The sequence below is a fragment of the Humulus lupulus genome, chromosome 2 (genome assembly GCF_963169125.1).
Source record: "Humulus lupulus chromosome 2, drHumLupu1.1, whole genome shotgun sequence".
NCBI lineage: Eukaryota > Viridiplantae > Streptophyta > Magnoliopsida > Rosales > Cannabaceae > Humulus > Humulus lupulus.
In genome coordinates, this window is record NC_084794.1 from 53291581 (window position 1) to 53312497 (window position 20917).

The following is a 20917-nucleotide window of genomic DNA, read 5'->3' on the forward strand; positions in this document are numbered from 1 at the left end:
TTTGGTAAATTAACCTAAATATCATCATCAAATACTAAGAAATAAAGAAACAAATTAATTATTATTATCATATTATTACTTATGTATTAATTAATTTATTATTGTTAATTATTAATGAAACAAATATACATAGTACTTTAAATTTTAGAAACATGAATATTGAATATTTTGATTTTACTAATAATTTTAATTCTAGTGATATGTATATTTAATTTTAAATTATTTATGTTTTTTTATTTTTGAAAAGATTATTATTTCTTTAATAGTATCAAATTTATTTCAATTTTTAAATAATAAATTTTAGAAGTGCGAACAAAGTAAAATTATTTACTACGTAATTTTGCACTTCAAATTTTTAGAATAAGTGTGCGATTTTTTTTAACAATTTATGAAGAGTTTAAATGGAAAGATGTATAATGAGAAAATTCTCTTATAGATAAAATCACCCTTATTAAATTTTTAGCTTCTAAAATTTAAAATATGTAAAAAATTTATTAAAAATAATAAATTAATTAATATAAAGTGATATATTAAATATTTTAGAGGTATAATAGATTTTTTTTCATTTATTATTATTTAATAAAAATATTTATGTCAATTTACTAAAATAATACATTTGATGATAAATAATCAATTAAAATTAGTGTAAAGAGAAAAAATGGGAGCTATTTTATTTATTTACGTTAAATTCTCAATTTACCCTTAATTTTTAGGGTTTATTTAATAATATATGACATTGAGGATTTATGTAAGCCAAAAAAATAATGGTTGAGAATCTAATTGCTATAAAATAAAACAAAAATGGGGACCCAAACGCTATTTATCCAAACAAAAAATACAATATTATTTATGTTTATTTATTTATTTTTAAATTTATAACATAATATTTACAAGTGTTATATGTTTTTTTTTATATACATTACATCTAATATACTTAATAAATAGATGTTGATCGATTTTCTACCATTTATTAAACAGACATTTTGTTATAGTAATTTGTTGTTTCATTGTTTAGGGTCACTGCTCTCCTTCAAATCCTATGTAGAGGATCTAAAATATTTGTTAATTTCAAAATCAATTTTTCAAAAAAAAATTATAAGTTAGATCAGTTAGGGTAAAACACATGTCCAGACCTTTTTTAACATTAAATCTTATGAGTTTATCACTTATATTTGAGGGCAATTTCATTATATTGAAGAAAAAAAATTACTAAAATTGACTAAGAATATTATTTTATTCCAATTTTGTAATTTTAACGTATCATGTATTATTCGTAATATAGTGTCGTATTATAGTGTCTAAACATGTGTGTTTGGCTAGGTGAATTTCTATCCATCATTCGTAGTCCCACATATTTTATTTAATAAGCAATTCCACAAGAGAATAGCACCACTTAAAAGTAATCAATTCCACAAGAGATTAGGTAACTTTATTTTCTTTAGCAAAAGGAGTCTTCCTTGAGGGTTAGCATTGTTAACTCAGCTACATATTTCATGATAGATCTAAGTGTTCTTCGTCATTCGACATTTGAATGTCCCGCATAATAACTTACTTCAAAATTTTGGCAGCGCGATCACAACTGGCATTTTTGTAGTTGAAAACTATAAAAAGCAGTTGCCGATATCAGCATAACAAGCATTGCTAAGAAAACTTGCTTAAAGTTTAAGATTCCTGCATCTATTCTCCGCACTGTCTCTGGTCCTGGCACAGCATCTACTTCATTCTCACCCGAAAAGACACTTTTTTGAGTCTTCTCCACCTGATAAAATACATATAACAAAGAAAAATATCAAAACAAGCATAAGTTGGTTAAATCCAAATTAATTAACTCGATAAACAACAAATGGATAGGATAAAACAACCACAACAAACAACAAACTCCAGTAGTTCCACCATGACACTCATGTCTCAACATGTAAAAAAAACATCAACGAGGATGGATTCCTTCACCAGATATTCATTTTCTAAGTCCAAATTCTATTTGAATACAAAACGCTAAAAGAATTTAGCAATCTAATATTTAGCTTAAATTATACAACAAGAATGCATTAAAAAAAATAATCACACAACAATAATGAATTTCTTGTACTGTCAATAGAGATTTTCTATGGTGAAAGAAAAAAAAAATCATTGAAGGCAGCATGCAAAAAATTGTTCATCATGAGAAAAAAAATATTTAACATCCACAACCCTACCTGCCACTATGCAAATAAATATGATACACTAAAAGAAACTTGAATTTTACAAATGAAATATTCAAGTGAAAATTAAAGTAAACACTAAGAATAGATTTTCATGTCCAACCATCAGACATTTATCAAACAATACAATGAAGCATGAATGACCTACCTTAGAACTGATAGTAGACACCACAGTATCTTCTTCCTTAACTTCTGAGCCAGTAGCAGTGCTCAAATCATCCTTTGGCCGCATAAATTCTTTATCATGTCCTCTATAATCATGCCTCATAACCACATGCTCGTTGCTTTCTTGTAACTTCATCCCCAAAATTTTATTTTCAGTTGCCAACGAAGAAATCTGCATGTAACACAATAAACAACTTACAGTCCGCAGAGAGCTCAGCCCACCATGATACTTTTAGTGCCAGGAAAGAAACTGCACATCACCCCTCTGCTTGGATCTTGGATTTTAGTAGGAAAAAAATGACTCTTGTTTAGATTTAAACAAAAAATTGAGATTATTTTTTAGAAAAAATAAAACTTAAATATAGTATAATTTTATATAATTTAGAACAATTATAAATATATTAACAGAAATCACTTGCAAAATTTTAGGAAAATATTTTCCTCATTATATTTTCACGCAGTTTTTCTTCCAAATAAGGCCTACATGCCCAAGTAGGGACTTTTGACGCGCAACAACCAGGTATTTCCGTTCTCATCTCAAGAATGTTAGATACTTTGTAGGACAGGAGAGGGAAACGGAAGAAAAAAAAAAGTAACACACAACTGTGAAACAAAAATGGATGTACGATAAATAATTGTAATACATATTTTATTAAATTGGCTACTACTGTTTATAATTCAAACTGGATAATAGAATGCAATATGCAACAAAGTATCTAAAATGGTGAGAAGTTCAACAAGTAATAAAGAAAACAAACTTTATAACGAGACCATTAATAAAAGAAAAAATTGATGGATTAAAAAAAAAGAATAAATAAGATTTTTGCCCCGAACTATTACCAACACCAAATCGTGCTCCCAAATTTTTCGCTTGTTAAAAATTCTCCCAAACTATTAAAATTACTAGAAATGGGTCATTCAAGGGGCACTTTAGGAGGTATGAAAACATTAAGTGCTAATTCCTCAGCATGTCACGTCAGCTCTTTTGAACAAGGGATCTATTTTTAAGTAGTTTTAATAATTTGGGAGAATCTTTAACAAGTGAAAAAATTTGGGGAGCATGATTTGGTAGTGTTGGTAGTGGTAGTAATGAGAGGGGCAAAAATCCTATTTACTCAGTGAAAAAAGTGAAGCATGTGTGTTTTTTACTTTCCCTCTTTTGGCTTGGTAATATGTAAAGTAAATCCAACCCTACAAACCCCAACTTCACACCACATGTAGGTCACAGTGCAATATCTTCCTCCTACTTAACTATAGTGTATTACTAGTTTTACTTTGCCAGGGTGGGAGTGAAACCCTCACAATAAAAGGGCACTTAATAATGACAAACATGTGTTTGGTCAATACCTGTTTATGAAGGTGTTCTCGTTCAAAAGCCAGTTGCATAACCAAATTTGTAATGACTTTGGTCTGGAAACTGATGCCCTCTGCAGCAGTCATCTTTGTTTCATCAGTCTGTTGTAAAACCGCTTCCAAGCTTTCCAATCGTCCCCTCAGAAAGTTCAATTCCTCATTTAGCTCTGCATGGGATTCAGACAATATGATGCACTTATCCTCTGCACTATCAGCCCGATTTTCAAATTTTAAAACCTTCAGCTTAAGATCCTCAATCAAATTCTCCATATCAGCTATTGTAGAATACAGTAGGTTTTGCTTCTCCTGACTAGCTTCGGCAGATGCGATGGCACATTGTAGCTGAAGATCAGACTCTCTTAACTGCCTCTCAAGGGAATCAACCTTGTCAGAGGCACCGGCACCACTCTTAAGAAGGCCCAGCTCTTCATTAAGCTCCATATTGGTCTCTGTTAATAATTTACACTTGGTTTCAGCATTTTCAGCCCTACTTTCTGCTTTAGATATCCTCTCTTCAGAATCTGCAATAACATTTCCCATTTCATTGATTCTGCAACATAGAGCATTAAGCTCTTCCCGACTACCATCTGCAGAAGACTTGGCATTCAGCAGCAGAAACTCAGATTCCTTCAGCTCTTTCTCAAGCAAGCTGACCTTTTCACCTAAAGTAAAGGCTTCTGAATTGGCAAGAATTAATTTATCTTCAGCGTCTCTCAAGTTGGATTTTAGTTCATTTGTCTGTGCAACAAGCAAGTCATTAAATTTTGCATTGCTGCTTTCCAGCTTGCTCAAAGAATTTTCTTTAGCCTTCAGCTCTTCCTCGGAACCTTCAAGCTTTGATCTTAGCTGAGTCTCTTGTTGAGCTGAACTGTTCAAACTGAGTTGGAGTATCTGCAATCGACCCAACAGCTCTTTTAAAATTCCCATTGAAACCACAGCCATATTATCCGCCTCAAACAATCTTTCCCAAACATCTTCTGTTTCATCTCCCATGCAATATACTTCTTGTTCTGAGGAGACCAGCCTTTGATTTAGCTCTTCTTCAACTTGTCTTAATTCTGTCATTTTCTTTTCAAGATCCATTTCTCTTGCCAAAGATTTCTCCAGCATCCTCAAAATATGTCTTTGTTGTTCAGCAGTTTGCATTTTTATTTCTGCATTTGCATTAAAAATCTGATCCTCCTCTAAAATTTTGTGGCCATTCCCTGTCAACGTGTGTATTTGACAGTGAGATACTAGGATAAATTAATAGTTCTACTTGTTTATAAACACACAATTCAAGTCTCTATCAAAGAGGGAATTCGTTTCTAACTGAAAATTAAAAACAGGAGAATGGGATAGAACCAGATGCCTTTCATTACTTCCAAGAAATTGTTGAGGAATAAAATAGCATGGGCCTAAAACAAGTACATTGATAACTCTATGATATAGAGTTATTTATTTGACTTTTACACTTAATTATGCATAAAAAGAGTGATGATTTTGGTGTTTGTTTGTTAACTTTAAGTTGTTATCTATCTATATAATTAGTTGATCTAATATTGGAGTCTTACAATATTTTGGGTTTAAATTGAAAGTAAATAACTAATCTTGTTCTATTTTTCTGTGTAAAAAGGGAATCAAGCTATCCATGGAAGGATTGAAGAAGAAAAATTGGAAGTTTGGTTTGGAAGCAAATGCTGAAACTTTCCAGATTGCTAAATTCATGCTGCAGCATGCTGGAGCTCACTTGCTGACGTGGAAAATTAAAGGCAGCTGTGTCATTTCCTTTTAATTCGTGGCCAGCTGGAGTTATTTTGGGCAGAAAAGTGGTCCAATTTAGTGGGCCTAAGTGGAGGAAAATAAGATGGGCTTTCTAATTGGAGAGATGATGTTTTTGTACCCTAATTTGGAAAGGAAAGGAGTACCAGCCGTATCTAGAGTAGTGGCAGCCATTGAAGGACTATCATCAGAAAAAGAACAGAAAAACAGAGAGAAAAATATAGAGAAGTACAATTGTTGAAGGGGAACGAGAAGGACAAGGAGGATTCATACACCAACTATATCGGATTTGTCCCATTTATTCTTCTTCTTTAAATTTTGTAGTTCCTAATTTAGAATAGCTATTTTAGAACACATGGATATCAATTTTCCATTTCAGATTTTGGATACTAATTTAGCTATGAGCTAAGCTTTTTGAGACTTGAATGGTTAAAGAACCCTATGTCATAGTTATTTAAGTTTAAATGCATATTTACGTAAATTCACCATTGTTCATTCAAGTGTTGTTCATGATTATTGTTTGTTGTTGTTTGGCCAACAATGGCAGATTATTAAGCTAGATTTAATTCTGGAAAGGTTGAATGTAGTAGTTTGTACTTGAATGATGCAAGAGCATAACCATTGTTAGGTTGTTCTTAGTGAGTAGAATAGGAATATTTTACTTACCTTGCATAACTTTTGAGAATTGGTGCTGTTATTTGTGTTCTTAAGTCTGATTTGATATAGGAATATATTTAATTGGATGGTAGAACTATATTCACGAGTTTTGGAAAAATCTGGTGAGCATATTGGGAATTCTAGTTAACTCTGGTGCGATTTGCTAAATTTAATGCTATAGCATTCTGGGCAGTTTTTGACATAAGGGGATTTAGCTATTCAAGTCCAATTTTTCCATTGATAATTCTTCTTGCTGATATCTCTCTAGAACTTGTGGTTAATTTTAAGCATATTTTAATTTCTTTCATTTTATTTTAGTTTCAACAACCACTCAATTCAGTTTCTTAAATTTCTAAGTTGTAATTAATTGGTGTTTACATTGAACTTTTTAATACCAATCCCTGTGGAGACGATTCACTTATCATTATATTACTTGTGTTGGACTGTGTACACTTGCACATATAATTTTCACAACATACATAAAACAAGACCCCAAACTAAACGAACAAAAGGTACATATCCGAGCAAAGATAATGAGAAGGAAACCAAACTTCCCAACCGAAAAGATGTAGAGGTAAACAAACTGGAAAGTCATCCGATCAAGAAAACTGGAAATATGGTATTAAGACTCTTCAGTAATGTGAGAATAATAAGGTAATTGATAGATATTCTCTGTTCAACTGAATGATAAGAAAGTTCAACCCCGTCCAAACAGCAGCACATACAAAGTACACGTGCCGCATAAAACAAAGAACATATGATATAATAAGGACATCTAAGAAAGTGAATGAAAGACAGATGTAAGAACAGAGAGTATAAAATCAATAAAAGAAGACAGAAAAAGGGACAGTGAAAAAATAGGAGAAAGGAACTGAAGGTTCCCATCTTGAAATCCTGGAGAAAAGAAATATTTGACTGTTAAGTGGCTATGAACTTGATTTAGATTTGATAATATGTGGCTGAAGCAAAAATCTTTCAAAGGAGAGTTTGCTAAATGGTGGCTAGAGGCTCAAGTGTCTGGTTGGTGTGGCTATAAATTTATGAAGAAATTGTCTAGTGTGAAACAAAAGCATGGACAGTGGAGTCGTACAATTATGGGGAATAGACGCAGTGTGAAGGTGGTTCTTGAGAGAAGAATTAAGAAGTTGGATGGTTTTGAAGAGGATGGTAGATGGAATCTGAATTAACAAAAAGGAGAGAGAGAAAGTGAAATGGGATCTTCAACAGATTTTGTTGGAGGAGGAGCAAACTCTTAGAATTCGATCAAAATTTCAATGGGCAAAAGAAAGAGATGGAAATACACGCCTCTTTCATAGTCTTCTTAGTGCAAGGAAGTCAAAGACCTATATTGCACAGATAGAGAGGGATGATGGAACGATTCTTGTTACAGAAGGGGATATAGAAGAGGAAATTTTGGGCTTTTATATGGAGGTTGTATGGCTCCAATAACAATTCTAAGATGGGAATTGAAGGGTTGGATTGGAAAGGTATTTCCAATTTTATGTCTGAATGGTTGGAGAGACCTTTTGAAGAAGAAGAAGAGATTAGAAAGGCTATGTTTGAGAGTGATGGGGACAAAGCTTCAGGACTAGATGGGTTCTCAATGGCATTCTATCAAGAGAATTGGGAGATTATTAAAGATGAGTTGATTGGAGTCTTTGCTGAATTTGCAAAGGATGGAATTGTTCATGGGATAACAAATGAGACGTATGTTTGTTTAATCCCAAAGAAGGTAGATTCATGCAAAGTTAGGGATTATAGGCCCATTAATCTGGTCACCAGTTTGTACAAGATCATTTCTAAGGTGTTGTCTTTAAGATTGAGAGGGGTTACTCAGTGAGTCGGTGGCTGAAACACAGAGCGCTTTGATGGAGGGAAGACAAATCTTAGATGTTGTTTTGATTGCTAACAAAGTAGTAGACGAATATCAAGAAGGGGGTGATTTTTAAAGTGGACTTTGAAAAATCTTACGACTTGGTAGAATGGAGTTTTCTTGATTTGGTTTTGAAAAAGAAGAACTTTGGGAGGATTTGGAGGAAGTGGATTAAAGGTTTCTTAACTTCAGTTTTTTGTTTTTCCATTTTTCTAAATGGAAGGCTGAGAGGTAAAATTAGAGGCTCAAGAGGGCAGAGACAAGGAGATCCATTGTCACCTTTCTTATTTACTCTTGTGGTGGATGTTGAGACTAATTGACCAAGCTAAGGAAGGAGACATGTTACATGGATTTGTGGTGGGAAGGGAAAAAGTTGAGGTGACACACTTACAGTTTGCGGATAATTCTTTGTTCTTTGTGGAAGCTAAGGAGGAGTATGTCTAAAATTTGATGAAGATTCGAAAAGGATTTAGTGTCATTTCAGGGGGGTTAGGATAGGCATAGGAAATCTGTTGTTCCGAAATAAGTAGTTGTGGACGAAGTGGCTGTGGAGGTTTCCATTGGAGAGAGAGTCATTATGGCATAGGGTGGTAAAGAGTAAATTTGGTCTTCATCAAAATAAATAGGATTCAAAAAGAGGCAGTATTCTTACTGCTTCAAGTACATGGAGGGATATTGTCTGCTTCTTATGATGAGTTTCTGGAAAAAGTTGCTTTCAGAGTAGGTAATGGGAAGTCTATACGGTTGTGGGAAGATATTTGGAGTGGGAATCAGAGTTTTTCGGAAATGATAGAGAAAATGTAGGTTGGAACCTACATCTTTAGGAACCTATATTCAACAATAGAGAAGTTCCTAATATAATGAGGCTTGTGGAGAGATTGCAAAGAGTAAGATTAAGTAATTATCCGGAGGAAAGCAGAATTTGGTTGGGGGATAATTTTAAGAGCTTTTCTTGTAAATCTGCTTCTGATGTTCTCAGAGAGGTGCGGATTTTGATAATTGTTTGTGGGCTCAATTTCTTTGGAAATTAACAGTCCCTCCTAAAGCAAAAAGTCTTTATGTGGCAATTATTTTGGGGAAAGTGAATGTGAATAAATGTTTTACAAAGAAGAAGGCCATATATGACATTATCCCCAGATTGGTGTGTTTTGTGTAAGAAAAATTCTGAAAATGTAGATCACTTGTTCATCCACTGCTCGGTCTCAATCCAAGTTTGGTACAAGATTTTGGAAGAATTTAAAATGGTCTGGTGTGTTCCAGCAAACTGTCTAGGTGCTTTTCGTTTCAGGTGAGCGGCTCAAAGGCGAAGAAGACTCTTTGGCAGATTGTAGTAACAGCTATCTGTTGGGTTATTTGGCTAGAGAGGAATAAGAAAATCTTTGAGGAAATGGAAAACAGTGTGGAAGAAATTTGGGATAAAGTTATAATGAGTGTTGCTCTTTGGGTCCACTCAAATAAGGACTTCAAAGACTTCTCACTCACAAATTGGTTGAGAGAGTGGAATTTTTTGTTGTAACGTTTTGTTTTGTATATTTGTGGTAGTTAAGATACATTTTTTTTTTTCTTAGCTTTTGTTTTTCTTGAGTTTCCTGTGGTTGTTTTCTCCACTCACTTGTATTGTATATTCTTTTATTAATACAAGTTGTTTTGTTTCCAAAAAAAATCAAAATGGCCCCAACAAAAATCAACTTCATTTCAATTCCCACAATTCTGTCACCTATTTTGTCTTTGGTCAAACAGAAATAGCTCAGGTAATGATCTTACACAACCATCATATTAAGGAAGTAACAGTCACTATTACATTTCAACAATACTAATTACAAAAATGAAACTACTTGATAAGGAATATGTAGCTTACCATTCTCTTGTCGATCGAAACATGATAAAGCTCTCTGCAAGTACATCGAGTGTGTCTGAATTTCAGAAAACTGGTCTAATGACTGCTTAAAAGATTGTTCACAATCGTGTAACTTTTCTTCTAATTCTTTAAAAGTTTCTCCCGCATTTGAACATGAAGATAGTAACGCTCGAGCATTGAAAACTCCCGATTGAAGTACAGCCATGAATCCATCCAATTCGCTCACCTCTGATTCCAAAACTCCAGATAAGAAATCAAATTCCAAAGCTTTCTCTAAAGAATCATCTGATGAATGCTCTTTCTCCGCAGCAAAAGCTTCAAAGTCATTTTCCCTTGTTGCCACATGCATCATTAGAACATTTGTGTTGACTATCTTCTCAGAAGTGCATGCTAAATCAAGCTCTAGCTGTGTTAAAAACTCCCCAGCATTCTTTAACTCCCCATTCACCAAAATTCTGTCAGCAAAGTCAACCTTACCCATATCTGTCTCTTGGTCAAGAGTATAGCCATGATCAGCAGAAACACTAGGTACATGAGCATCATTAAAATCCATTTCAAAGGCTCAGTTGTTCTCCAACCTGGAATTCAAAAACTAAAAACAAAAACAAAACAGAATCAATGCAATTCTCGAAAATAATCATAATACAAATGGCAATACTATAGAATTTCTGCTTTTCATGTTTAACATGTCACACCCATAATATAAAAAGCAATACAAATTTTTCGATATAACAGAATCCATAAAAACATTATTTCTTCACAAGGGATCAAGCTCAGGCATCCATTATCCTGGATAGAAAGAAAACTAAGAGCAACACTTCCTATAGTGCTGTCTGTATCAACCTCTATACCACCATTGGAGAATACATATAGATGCCATCATGTCAAACAAACGTATATCAGAAAACAGTCATATGCCCATATTCTCTCCCTTTTCCCCCACCACATATATAAATGCAAATTTATGGATCACCCAATTGGAAATATATCCACTACAATAACCAAAGGACCTTCAAACCCATAATAATTTACAAAATCATGAATACCCATTTAAGCAGTTTACAACATACTCAATAAACCAACAAAACATTGGAAAAGCAAGTAAAACCACGGTAGTTTAAGCCTAATTCTTATTGAGAAATGGAGGAAAAAGAAAATGAAAGATTCTACCTGTTCTGTTCTGTTCTGATAAACTTCGCGGGTTTTGTTGGAAGTTTCAAAACGAAGAAAAATCCATGGAGAACGACGATGATCGTTTTCAGGAGAAAGAATGTGTAAAAAAAAAAAAATATCTAAGACAAAAAGTAATGTAAGATTCCTCCGAAAAATAAAGGTGTATTTATTAAGTAATGTAAGAGAATTTGTTAATCTAAGTCTAAGATTAGTGCGTGTACAGTTAACGTAAGCGGCGGTGCGCATGATACGTGGTTCTTGCTAGTGGCCTGTCTCTTCTCTACGGCACTTGGTTTGCTGTTGGATTCATTATTGGGCTTTTATTTTGGGTCAATGTATTGGGCTTTTATTTTGAGATTTTTTTTCTTAAATACATTTTTTTTATTGTTTTTTATTTAAAATAAATAAATAAATAATATTTTTACCCCCAAAACTTTCACAACTAACAAATTGTGTCATTTTTATTAAAACTAATTTAAATTTTTTTAAATAATAATTAAATCCTTAAAAATTAAAAAAATAAACAATACTAAAAATTCAAATTAATTAAATAAATTTTCAAACATTCAAAATTAAAAACCTATTTAATAACAAAAAAAATTTTACTTTTTCTTTTCTTTTACAATATAAAATAAATAAATCTTAAAATAAAAAAATTTCCCCTTCGTCCTCTTCCTTTTAAATTAAAAATTTTTATTTATTTAAGCCCTTCGTCCTTCATCCCCCATTTAATTAATTTTTTTCTTTATTTTTGTATTTATTTTACATTTCCATTCTAAAATAGATTTGTTTCATATTGTAAAAAAAAAGGAAAAAGTAAAAAATAATTATTTGTTATTAATTATATTTTTAATTTTTTTATGGATTTAATTAATATATTTTTTTAAAATATAGATTTTTTTCTAATAAAAATAGCACAATTTGGTAGTAGTCAAAGTTCAGGGTAAAATTGTTAATTATTCGACACATGGCATTGCCACATCAACAGACAAAATGCCACATCATCAATCTGTTAGCCACCTAGAACGAAATCTAATAGAAGTCTCATATATTTAGTAACGTGTATAGTTCATGGGAAATTTTTAACATCGTGAATCATTCGGGTAGCACGATTATATAGTGGTTATAGTTCAGATGGCAAAAATGTTATTTATTAAAAAAAAATACTACTCAAGTTTTCAAAAATATGATTTTTAAAGTTTCATAATTACAAAAATACGGTCTTAGGAAAAAATAATTAAAAAATAACTTGAAAACATACAATTACATCAACCCAAAATAAACTTTAAAAAATACAATATATATCATAATAATTAAACATCAATCCAAAAAAACCTAAAAACAACTTGAATACAACACAAAAAAGAAAAAAGACAAAACCATAAAAAATAAAAATTTCTTATCAACCATAAAATTGAAGAAAAAAAATATTTAACCGTAAAAATATAATTTTTTAGCGAAATTATGTATTTTAAAAAATCTCTTTATTTTGGGCCAATGTATTGGGATTTTATCTTGGGAAATTTGCATAAATACCGCAAGTTAATAAAAAAAGTCTAAATATACGGTAATTCTAATTAATTATAAATATACGGCACTCAAATGATGTCAACTAATAAATAATCTATTGGTAAATATGACACTCAAGTCCATTCAATAACACATATAATTTTTCCTCGTAATAAATTATTAATGTTTTTAGAAATTAATAATATAATTATTAATTATTTGTATTATAAAGACGAATTTAATAATTTGAAAACTATTTATTTAATAATATTATAATATGACCAAATCTATTACTATAAATTAGTTTGTTGGTTTGATTTTTTTTAACGTATTCTCTTTTAACTAAATTAATCAAAACAAAAAAAAATATTCGCAAAATAAAAGGTTACTCGTGAAAACTAATCTAAATAAATATTAATTTTTTTTTAACAAACAAATAAATATAGATTTTAATACTTAAAATTTGGTCATCATTAATTTACTAATTTGAAAATTCATTATCACGGTAACAAATTCTTTTATCATGTTAACATGTTTGTAACAATGATTTACATAATTAATTTTATAAGTAAAATATTCAATTTTTGTAACTAAAATATTTACAAAAATGTTAGATGTTAGAACAACTAATATTAATATTATAACAAGTAGTAACAAAATTATTACAATTAATAATAAAATTATTACATGCAATAACTAAAACTCATTAAAAAGTATAAATATGTTACAAGATTGTAACAAGTAGTAACAAAACTATTACAATAAGTAAATAATTCTTTACAAATTTGTAAACAACAATTACAGATTAATTCATAACAAAAAAAGTCTATTTTTGTAACAAAACTTTACAAAACTAATTCACAAATAAAATTATATTTTTCAACTAATAGTTGCATAAATAATTTATATATTTACTTAACATAATTGTAATAAAAATTTACTAGTTTTATAATTTAATAGTTATTTATTCTCCCAATATTATTTGTAACACAATGTTACTAATTTGTAACATCTTGTTATTATTTTAATAATTACTCATCTTTTAATATTTTTTAAAGAGATTAATTTTAGGGAAATTCACAAAAATACATTAATATTTAAAAAAAATATGAAAAATATGGCAGATTACAAAAATATGAAATTTTCATGAAAAACACGGAATGACAAAAGTGTAAATACGGAGTAGCAGTGAAATACAACTTTTTTTTGTTAATAGCCGTTACAAATTCGTAAACATGTGTTACAGATGCGTAAACCAGTTACATAAAAATATTTTTGTAAACAACATTTACAAATATATAAACAAGTTTTACAGATTTGTAAACAAATTTTACATTTTTGAAGACAACATTTACGGAATAATTCGTTGCAAATTTTTTTTATTTTTGTAACAATGGTTTACATAACAAATTTTATAACTAAAAAAAATCATATTTGTGACTAATATTTTTAAAAAGTAAATTGTGAATTTAGTTAACATATTTGTAACAAAAATATATAAAACTAAGTTTGTAACTAAAAGAATTTTATAATTAGTATATACAAAAATGTTAAATTGCATTAAACAAGTAACATATATATTTTAAAAAAATTGTAATAACTAATAAAGAAATAGATTATATTGATTAAATATATAATATTTTATGTAAGCATAAATATTTATTTAATATTAATAATTATATTTATTTTAAATATTTATAAGAAAAATAAATTTATTTGTAATTATTATTATTATCATTATTATCATACCAAAAATATCTATAAATTTATTACGGGAGAGAAAAAAACAAAAAAAATTAAAGTATTGAGATTTTTTTTTAAATATATAATATGAAAATTGTAATATTTATATTATAGAAATTAATATAAATAAAACAGTTTAAAATATAAGATTAGAATTGTACTGATTTGACAAGAAATATTAAAAGGATTTGACATATAATATTTAAAATAAAATTTGATTTGACAAAAAAAATATGGTGGTTTAAAATTACATATTGATAAGATACGGGTAAGGAGAAAAAAACATATGTGTACTTACCAGTTGGGAGGAGCACAATAATTTTGTAATTTTTTTAAATTACCGTATAAAACGAAATTTTTCTTAAATTACCGTATATAATGTAATTTTCCCTTTTATCTTGGTGTGTGTCCTAGTTCATATGAAATTAGTTGGGCCCAATACAATATACCCAGGAGCTCGGACTATGATAATAATACATCTCCAATAATGGATTGCAAAATTTGAGGTGTAATGTTATATTTAAGGGTTTATACATTTTTTTTATATGTATTTTTTTCATTATGCGTTTGGACCCTATATTTTTCTTAATTAAATTTTAGACATTATATTTTGTAAAAAAAATATTTTCTTGGAAAGTTTACAAAAGAACTTAAAATTAAAAAAAACTAAAAATATGGAATTTAGAAAAAATTACAAAAATACGAAGGGGCATAATCATAAATACAAAGTTCAGAAATTTGTAACAATACTTTTTTTTGTAACCAAAGTTTACAATTTTGTAAACAATATTTACAGACTAAATGGAAAATTGTAACAAGCATTAACAGAATTGTTACAAACTATTATTTGTATTTTTGTAAAATTTCGTATTTTTTAAAAAAAATTGTCCAAAAAAAATCTATATGGCAAAAAATACCCTCATATTTTTATTTAATTTTTAAATAGATTAAAAATAAAATAAATATTTATTATTATTACAAATATTTTAATTTATTATAAACATATATATTTTTTAATTAATTTAAAAATAATTTACATGAAAATTAAAAAAAAACACAATAAAACTAAACAAATTATTAATCAAATAAAAACTAAACCCCTTTCAAATTAAAACTAAAAATGAAAAACTAAACCTAAATTAAAAAATAAATAAACATTATCAACTCAACATCTAATATGAAATTGAATACCAAAACCAAAACCAAAATCAAAATTAAAATCAAAAATCAATATTTACATTATTGCTATGTATCTTTTTCTTACAAGTTCTTCATTTTTTTGACTTAGTTTCTTATTTTCCGACCATAATTTGGTTGACGAGTTATTACCGTTGGCAATAATTATCGACCTTCTTGCTTTTACATCCTTCCTTTGTCATTGGCCAGAGCTCTGCCATTGCGCCTTGGTGTTGCTTGGGTTTGGCAATGTGGTAAAGGACTAAAGGTGCCTTGTGTCTATGGTTAAAAAAGTAAAAATTACACCGTAAAGCTAATTTTGGTAAGAAAAAAGATATATATGACCAAAATATCCTTGTATTTTATTTATATTTTATTTGTTAAATAGATTAAAAATAAAATAAATATTTATAGTTATTACAAATATATTTTAATTAATTTAAAAATAATTTACATGGAAATTAAAACAATAAAAACACAATAAAAACCCCGAGCCATTGTAAGGTTCGGGCGAGGGAAAGTGGATTCATTTTAAGAATCCCGGATTTCCAGGGAAAAAGTTGACGGTTACTCAAAAATGTGATAATTTTGGGAAACGTGCAATTTAAAACCCTAATTCAGTACCCTATTTCTTGGTCTACACGATACCTTACCCGTATTCTAAAAAAAAAAAAACTACATTTACGTCTTTTGAACTAAATCTGGGTTTGAAACCCATGATATCAAATATTTTGAACCCAAAATTTACGCAGTATCAGCTAAACAATGTGGTTGAGATTACTAATTGCTACAAATATTCTTATAAAACTAGTGAGAAACTAGTAGATACGTTCTCGGTGCAGCAGAAACATAAAAATGCACGAAAAAAAATATAAATGTATGGGGTCAAGAACATGAAACTTACACACTGAAGCTTGCGGATACAATGAAATCGACGACTGAAGGAGTGGTTGCAAGAGTGATCTCACGGAGTCGAACAGGCCAAGATTGTTTTGTTTTCTCGGTTTAGAAAACATGCAAAGAGGAAAAAGGATTTTTTGGCTCTGGTTTTTCTTTCTGAAACTTAAAATGTTAAAATGAAGAAGAAGGGGACGACACAGTTATATATATATGTGTCCCAAGAGGAGATCAAGGGTCGAGCTAATCTGGGCCCTTGGCTGGATTTGGTATTTGATCCAACGGTCAGGTGCGAATGTAACAATGGCGGCAAAAAGCTGGAACGTGAAAGGACGTGGGTGTGCTGAAAAAGTACTCAAGTACTCTGATTGAGAAACCTGTGGCTGACATGTGTCCACACTCGAGTGTGGTAAGCAGTTCAGTTTTCAAAAGGGGGCAGTTCAAAAGTTTCCTTCTCATGGGATTCAAACTAATACTTTTGAGGGGGCAAAATGTTACACCCAGATTTCAAGAATGAGAACTTTGACCTCGAAATTTAAGTTCGTAAGGTGTAAGCTCGAAATAAGCAAGGTCATTATGAGGTCCACCAGTCAGAGATCTCGTGAGCTCGAATAGTATGTAGCCTCGAAGGTGTTTCAAGCCTATAAAGTGAACTTGCAACTCACAATAAGTAAGGGTTCGACACTTGTATAAGTTTCTTGATGCATCTCCTGCCCTCAAATAAGATGGTTCGAGCTTGAGAGGAGTAAGCTCGAAGGTGACAGCTTTGTCAATGATTACTTGTTGGGAGCATAGGCGAAGTGAGATGACGAGCTTGTAATAGACAAACGGTCTCGAAAACACATGGATCCAGCATTCAAACACGTCAGTTGAGTGTGAATGAATTTATTGTTATAAATTCCCAATATTTAAGGGATCTAATGTAATATTGTTATTAAATCCCACATTTTATGGGATATTACCGCGTGCATAGCAAATAATGCATTTATTGGCATTATTTTATTTGATTTACAGAATATCTTTCCGAAATATGTTGGAACAAAATCTGAAACCTTCTCTATAAATAGAGATGTAAACTTCATTTGTAAATGACCGAAATATTGAGATTTGGAGTGAAAACTCTAGGCAACTATTCTTTGAAAGTTTCCAAAAGACTCCAAAGAGCTAATAATATAGACTCATGGACTAGGCAGATTTTTAACTGCTGAACCACGTAAAAAGATCTTGTTTTCATTCTTTTTATTCATTTCATCTAGTATATTCTTGTTTAATTGATCTCCTTTTTTAAGTTGAAGAAAACCGACGTCAACATTTGGTACTTTCATTGAGAGCTATTAAACGGAGACGTGAGCCTGTTTAGTCAGAGAGCCTCTCGGATCGGCAATGGCTGCGTCAAACAACCCCAATGTACCTAAGGAGGAAATTCCTCGTAATGAAGAGTACCCTCGGCGGCATGGGAAGCAGCCTATGGTGGATCCCAGTTCCGACGAAAAGAGTGACTCATCCAACTCTCGGGGACCTCCTGCTCTTAGGCCTGACGAGGACATGTATTATAATCCCAAGAGATACGTTCCAATTGTGGAACTTGAGAATCGCCAACTGCGCCAACAGTTGGCAGAAGCTACAAAATGCAATGAAGATAGCCAGACTAGCTGCTGAAGCACAAGCGCCTCCTTGAGACACTCAGGCCCCACCTCGTAGGCCTAGGGGACGCCCTCGTAAGAATGCGACCGCCAGAAGGGCGGAACAAGCACCGCCACCAACATCTCATCCTGTTCAGCTGAGACCCCGGAGGGGCAACTGGGCTAAAACTACTGCCAACTTGAATGTAGAAGCACAAACGAAAATGGGGAATAATCGAGCCCCCTCAGTGGCTCGGATCCCAAATCCCGGTGCTACACAGAACATTCCGGAACCTAATCGGGCGAATTCGGGGCCATCAAGGCCACAAAATGGGAGGCAGCCACCTTCTCCTATAAGACACCCACCATCGCCAATAAGGCATCCCTCGCCAATCCAGAGGGTTCCGCGACCTGCGCACCAAGATAGGGATCGACGGGCTGGGCGCAGACAGGGAAATGGAGGAGAAGCTCCCCGAGATCGCAGGGCCCCTCAACCTGCGAGAATCCAAATGTCACGATCACAAACTATTGAGACAAGGAGGCCAGCAGGAAACCCATCTCGTAATAACCGAACAATGAGCTATATCAGTGAAAGCTCGGATTACACTAGGTTAGTGAACATGTGCAACGCAAAACCAAGAAATGCCAGGAATCGAGGAGATCACCCTGATCTACGGGAACACTTAAACCATAATCGGGGGCGTGATAATCCCCCAAACCCAGATCTGCGAGATCATCTAAACGATCGCAAGCAGCCGATTTACAATCCTGCACCGAGACAGGGAGCTAAAGTTGTTATCAACGATAACCAGCCCCCTCAGGTCCAGGCCAGACCTCCTGTAGATCCAGTTCAAGAAAGAATTGAACAGTTGGAGAGAGCACTCAGGCTCTTGCAGAACGAGCGTAGCCAGGAAAGGGATGAAGAGTTTGATGAAGAACTCGAGTCGTTTGCCCTGCATATCTCCAACACGCCTTTTCCTCAAGGGTTTAGAATTCCCCATGTCTCACCATTTAATGGGAGTTCAGATCCCTATAGCCACCTGAGCATGTTAAACACGATTATGCGAGCCAGAAATGTGGGTTACGAGCTCAGATGTATGTTGTTCCCAGCCACTCTCACCGGACCAGCAAAAAACTGGTTTGAAAAACTCAAAAGACATTCGATCGCATCCTGGGATTAATTGTCAAAGGATTTCAATAAACAATTTAAAGTTATGGTCGACATTAAGCCCGAGGCTTCAGCCTTAACCAATGTCCGACAGCAACCGAACGAGTCACTAAAAGGTTGCCTCACAAGGTTTAACTTAGAAGTGGCTCAAGCTTGAGATGTTGATGATAGTGGTCATTTAATGGTAGTTCGAGCCGGTGTAATGCCAGGAAGTCCTCTCTGGGAAGACTTACAAAGGAAGCCTGTCAGGTCTTTAACCGAGTTTAATCGAAGAGCCCAGAGGTTTGTTAATGTAGAGGAGGCAAGGTTAGCACTAAATATGACCTCTCAGCCCGTAACTACAACAACAAACGCAAACTCTGCTTCGACCTCGGCGGACCCCACGACTTCAAAACCTCCCGGGGACAACCCTTCCAAGAGAAAGAAAAATGAGAGGAATAACCCCGAGGCGGATGGAGGAAAGAAGAAGAAAGGGGAAAGATACTTCTCCGTATACAAAGTGTATATCGAGCTCAATGAGTCTCTGGAGAATATCTACCTGGCTAATGAAAACCAAGTCCCATTCAGACAACCTGACCCCATGAGGAACCAAAAGACAAAAAGAGACTCTAGTAAGTACTGTAGATTCTACCGAGATATCGGACATACAACCGATGAGTCTCGATAGTTAAAAGACGAGAACGAAGGATTGATCTCGAGGGGATATTTCAGGCAATACATAAGAAACCGAAGTCCCAACCAGGCTTCCACTAGCCAAAGGGCAGCAGCTGCACCACCTGCCCAAAATAGTAACTCCCGAGCACGGGAAGATGAGCGACCCCCTCTGATTAATGGAGAAGACGTCATAACCATCTTGAGGGGACCCCATATCGCAGGATCGGGCAAGAATGCCCAAAAGAGATATGTAAATAAGCTAAAAAGTAGTGACGGTTCTCCCTACGAACCCGAACCAAGAGCTCCAAAACAACAAAGGGTTAAAACTCAACCCATAACTTTCACCGAAGAGGACGCGTCTCATGTCCAGTTTCCCCATAATGACCCCCTGGTCATAACCCTCCAGCTCGCGAATAAGAGGGTACATCGAATCCTGATTGACAATGGGAGCTAGGTAAATATTCTCTATAAAGCCACTCTAGAAAAGATAGGACTCACGCTTCGCGACCTAAAAGCCTGTGCAACCACGTTGTACGACTTTTCAGGAGAAGGGATTGTCTGTGTGGGATCCATTGAACTCCCTGTGACCTTGGGAGACTATCCAGTCTCTGTAACCAAGATGATGGAGTTTGTTGTGGTGGATCTTCCATCTGCCTACAATGTACTACTCGGGAGACTCGCCCTAGTAGGGTTGGGGGCAGTTTCATCTGTTAGGCATTTGGCCATCAAGTTCCCGACTTCTAGTGGCATCAGGACTCTGAAAAGGGATCAGCTTGCGGGAAGGGAATGCTATAGCATTTCCGTTAGAGGGAAGAAACAAACAAGTGCATAGGCACTTGTCATAATTCAGAGCAAGGACGGGAGGATCTTTGAGATAGACGAAGAAATTGACCCCAGAATAGAGGACAGGACAAACCTCGGTCCACTAGAAGAGCTCGAAAAGGTCAAGCTCGAAGAATTTGATCCCACAAGGATTGTGAAGGTGGGTAAAAACCTTACTGAAAATGTGAAATAGCAACTAATTTGCTTCTTAAAAGAGAACCAGGATGTCTTCACATGGTCACATTCGGACATGGCAGGGATAAGTCCAAATGTGATAAGCCATGC

The 20917-nt window shown here is 33.0% G+C and overlaps 1 protein-coding gene across 2 annotated transcripts; it reads right to left on the reverse strand.

Moving 5' to 3' along the window:
• Positions 1-1400: 1400 nt before the first annotated feature.
• LOC133817817 (WPP domain-interacting tail-anchored protein 1) lies at positions 1401-11164 on the reverse strand. Of its 2 annotated transcripts, XM_062250421.1 has the most exons (5): positions 11039-11164; positions 9869-10460; positions 3714-4924; positions 2350-2538; positions 1401-1759 (listed from the first exon to the last, which is right to left on the reverse strand). In XM_062250421.1, the coding sequence occupies exons 2-5, from the start codon at positions 10419-10421 to the stop codon at positions 1574-1576; spliced, it is 2139 nt and encodes a 712-aa protein (XP_062106405.1). In that variant the 5' UTR covers positions 10422-10460; positions 11039-11164; the 3' UTR covers positions 1401-1573. The 2 variants fall into 2 exon arrangements, with proteins under 2 accessions (XP_062106405.1, XP_062106406.1); XM_062250422.1 differs by lacking the exon at positions 1401-1759 and having other exon boundaries at positions 2443-2641.
• Between the last annotated feature and the right edge of the window lie 9753 nt (positions 11165-20917).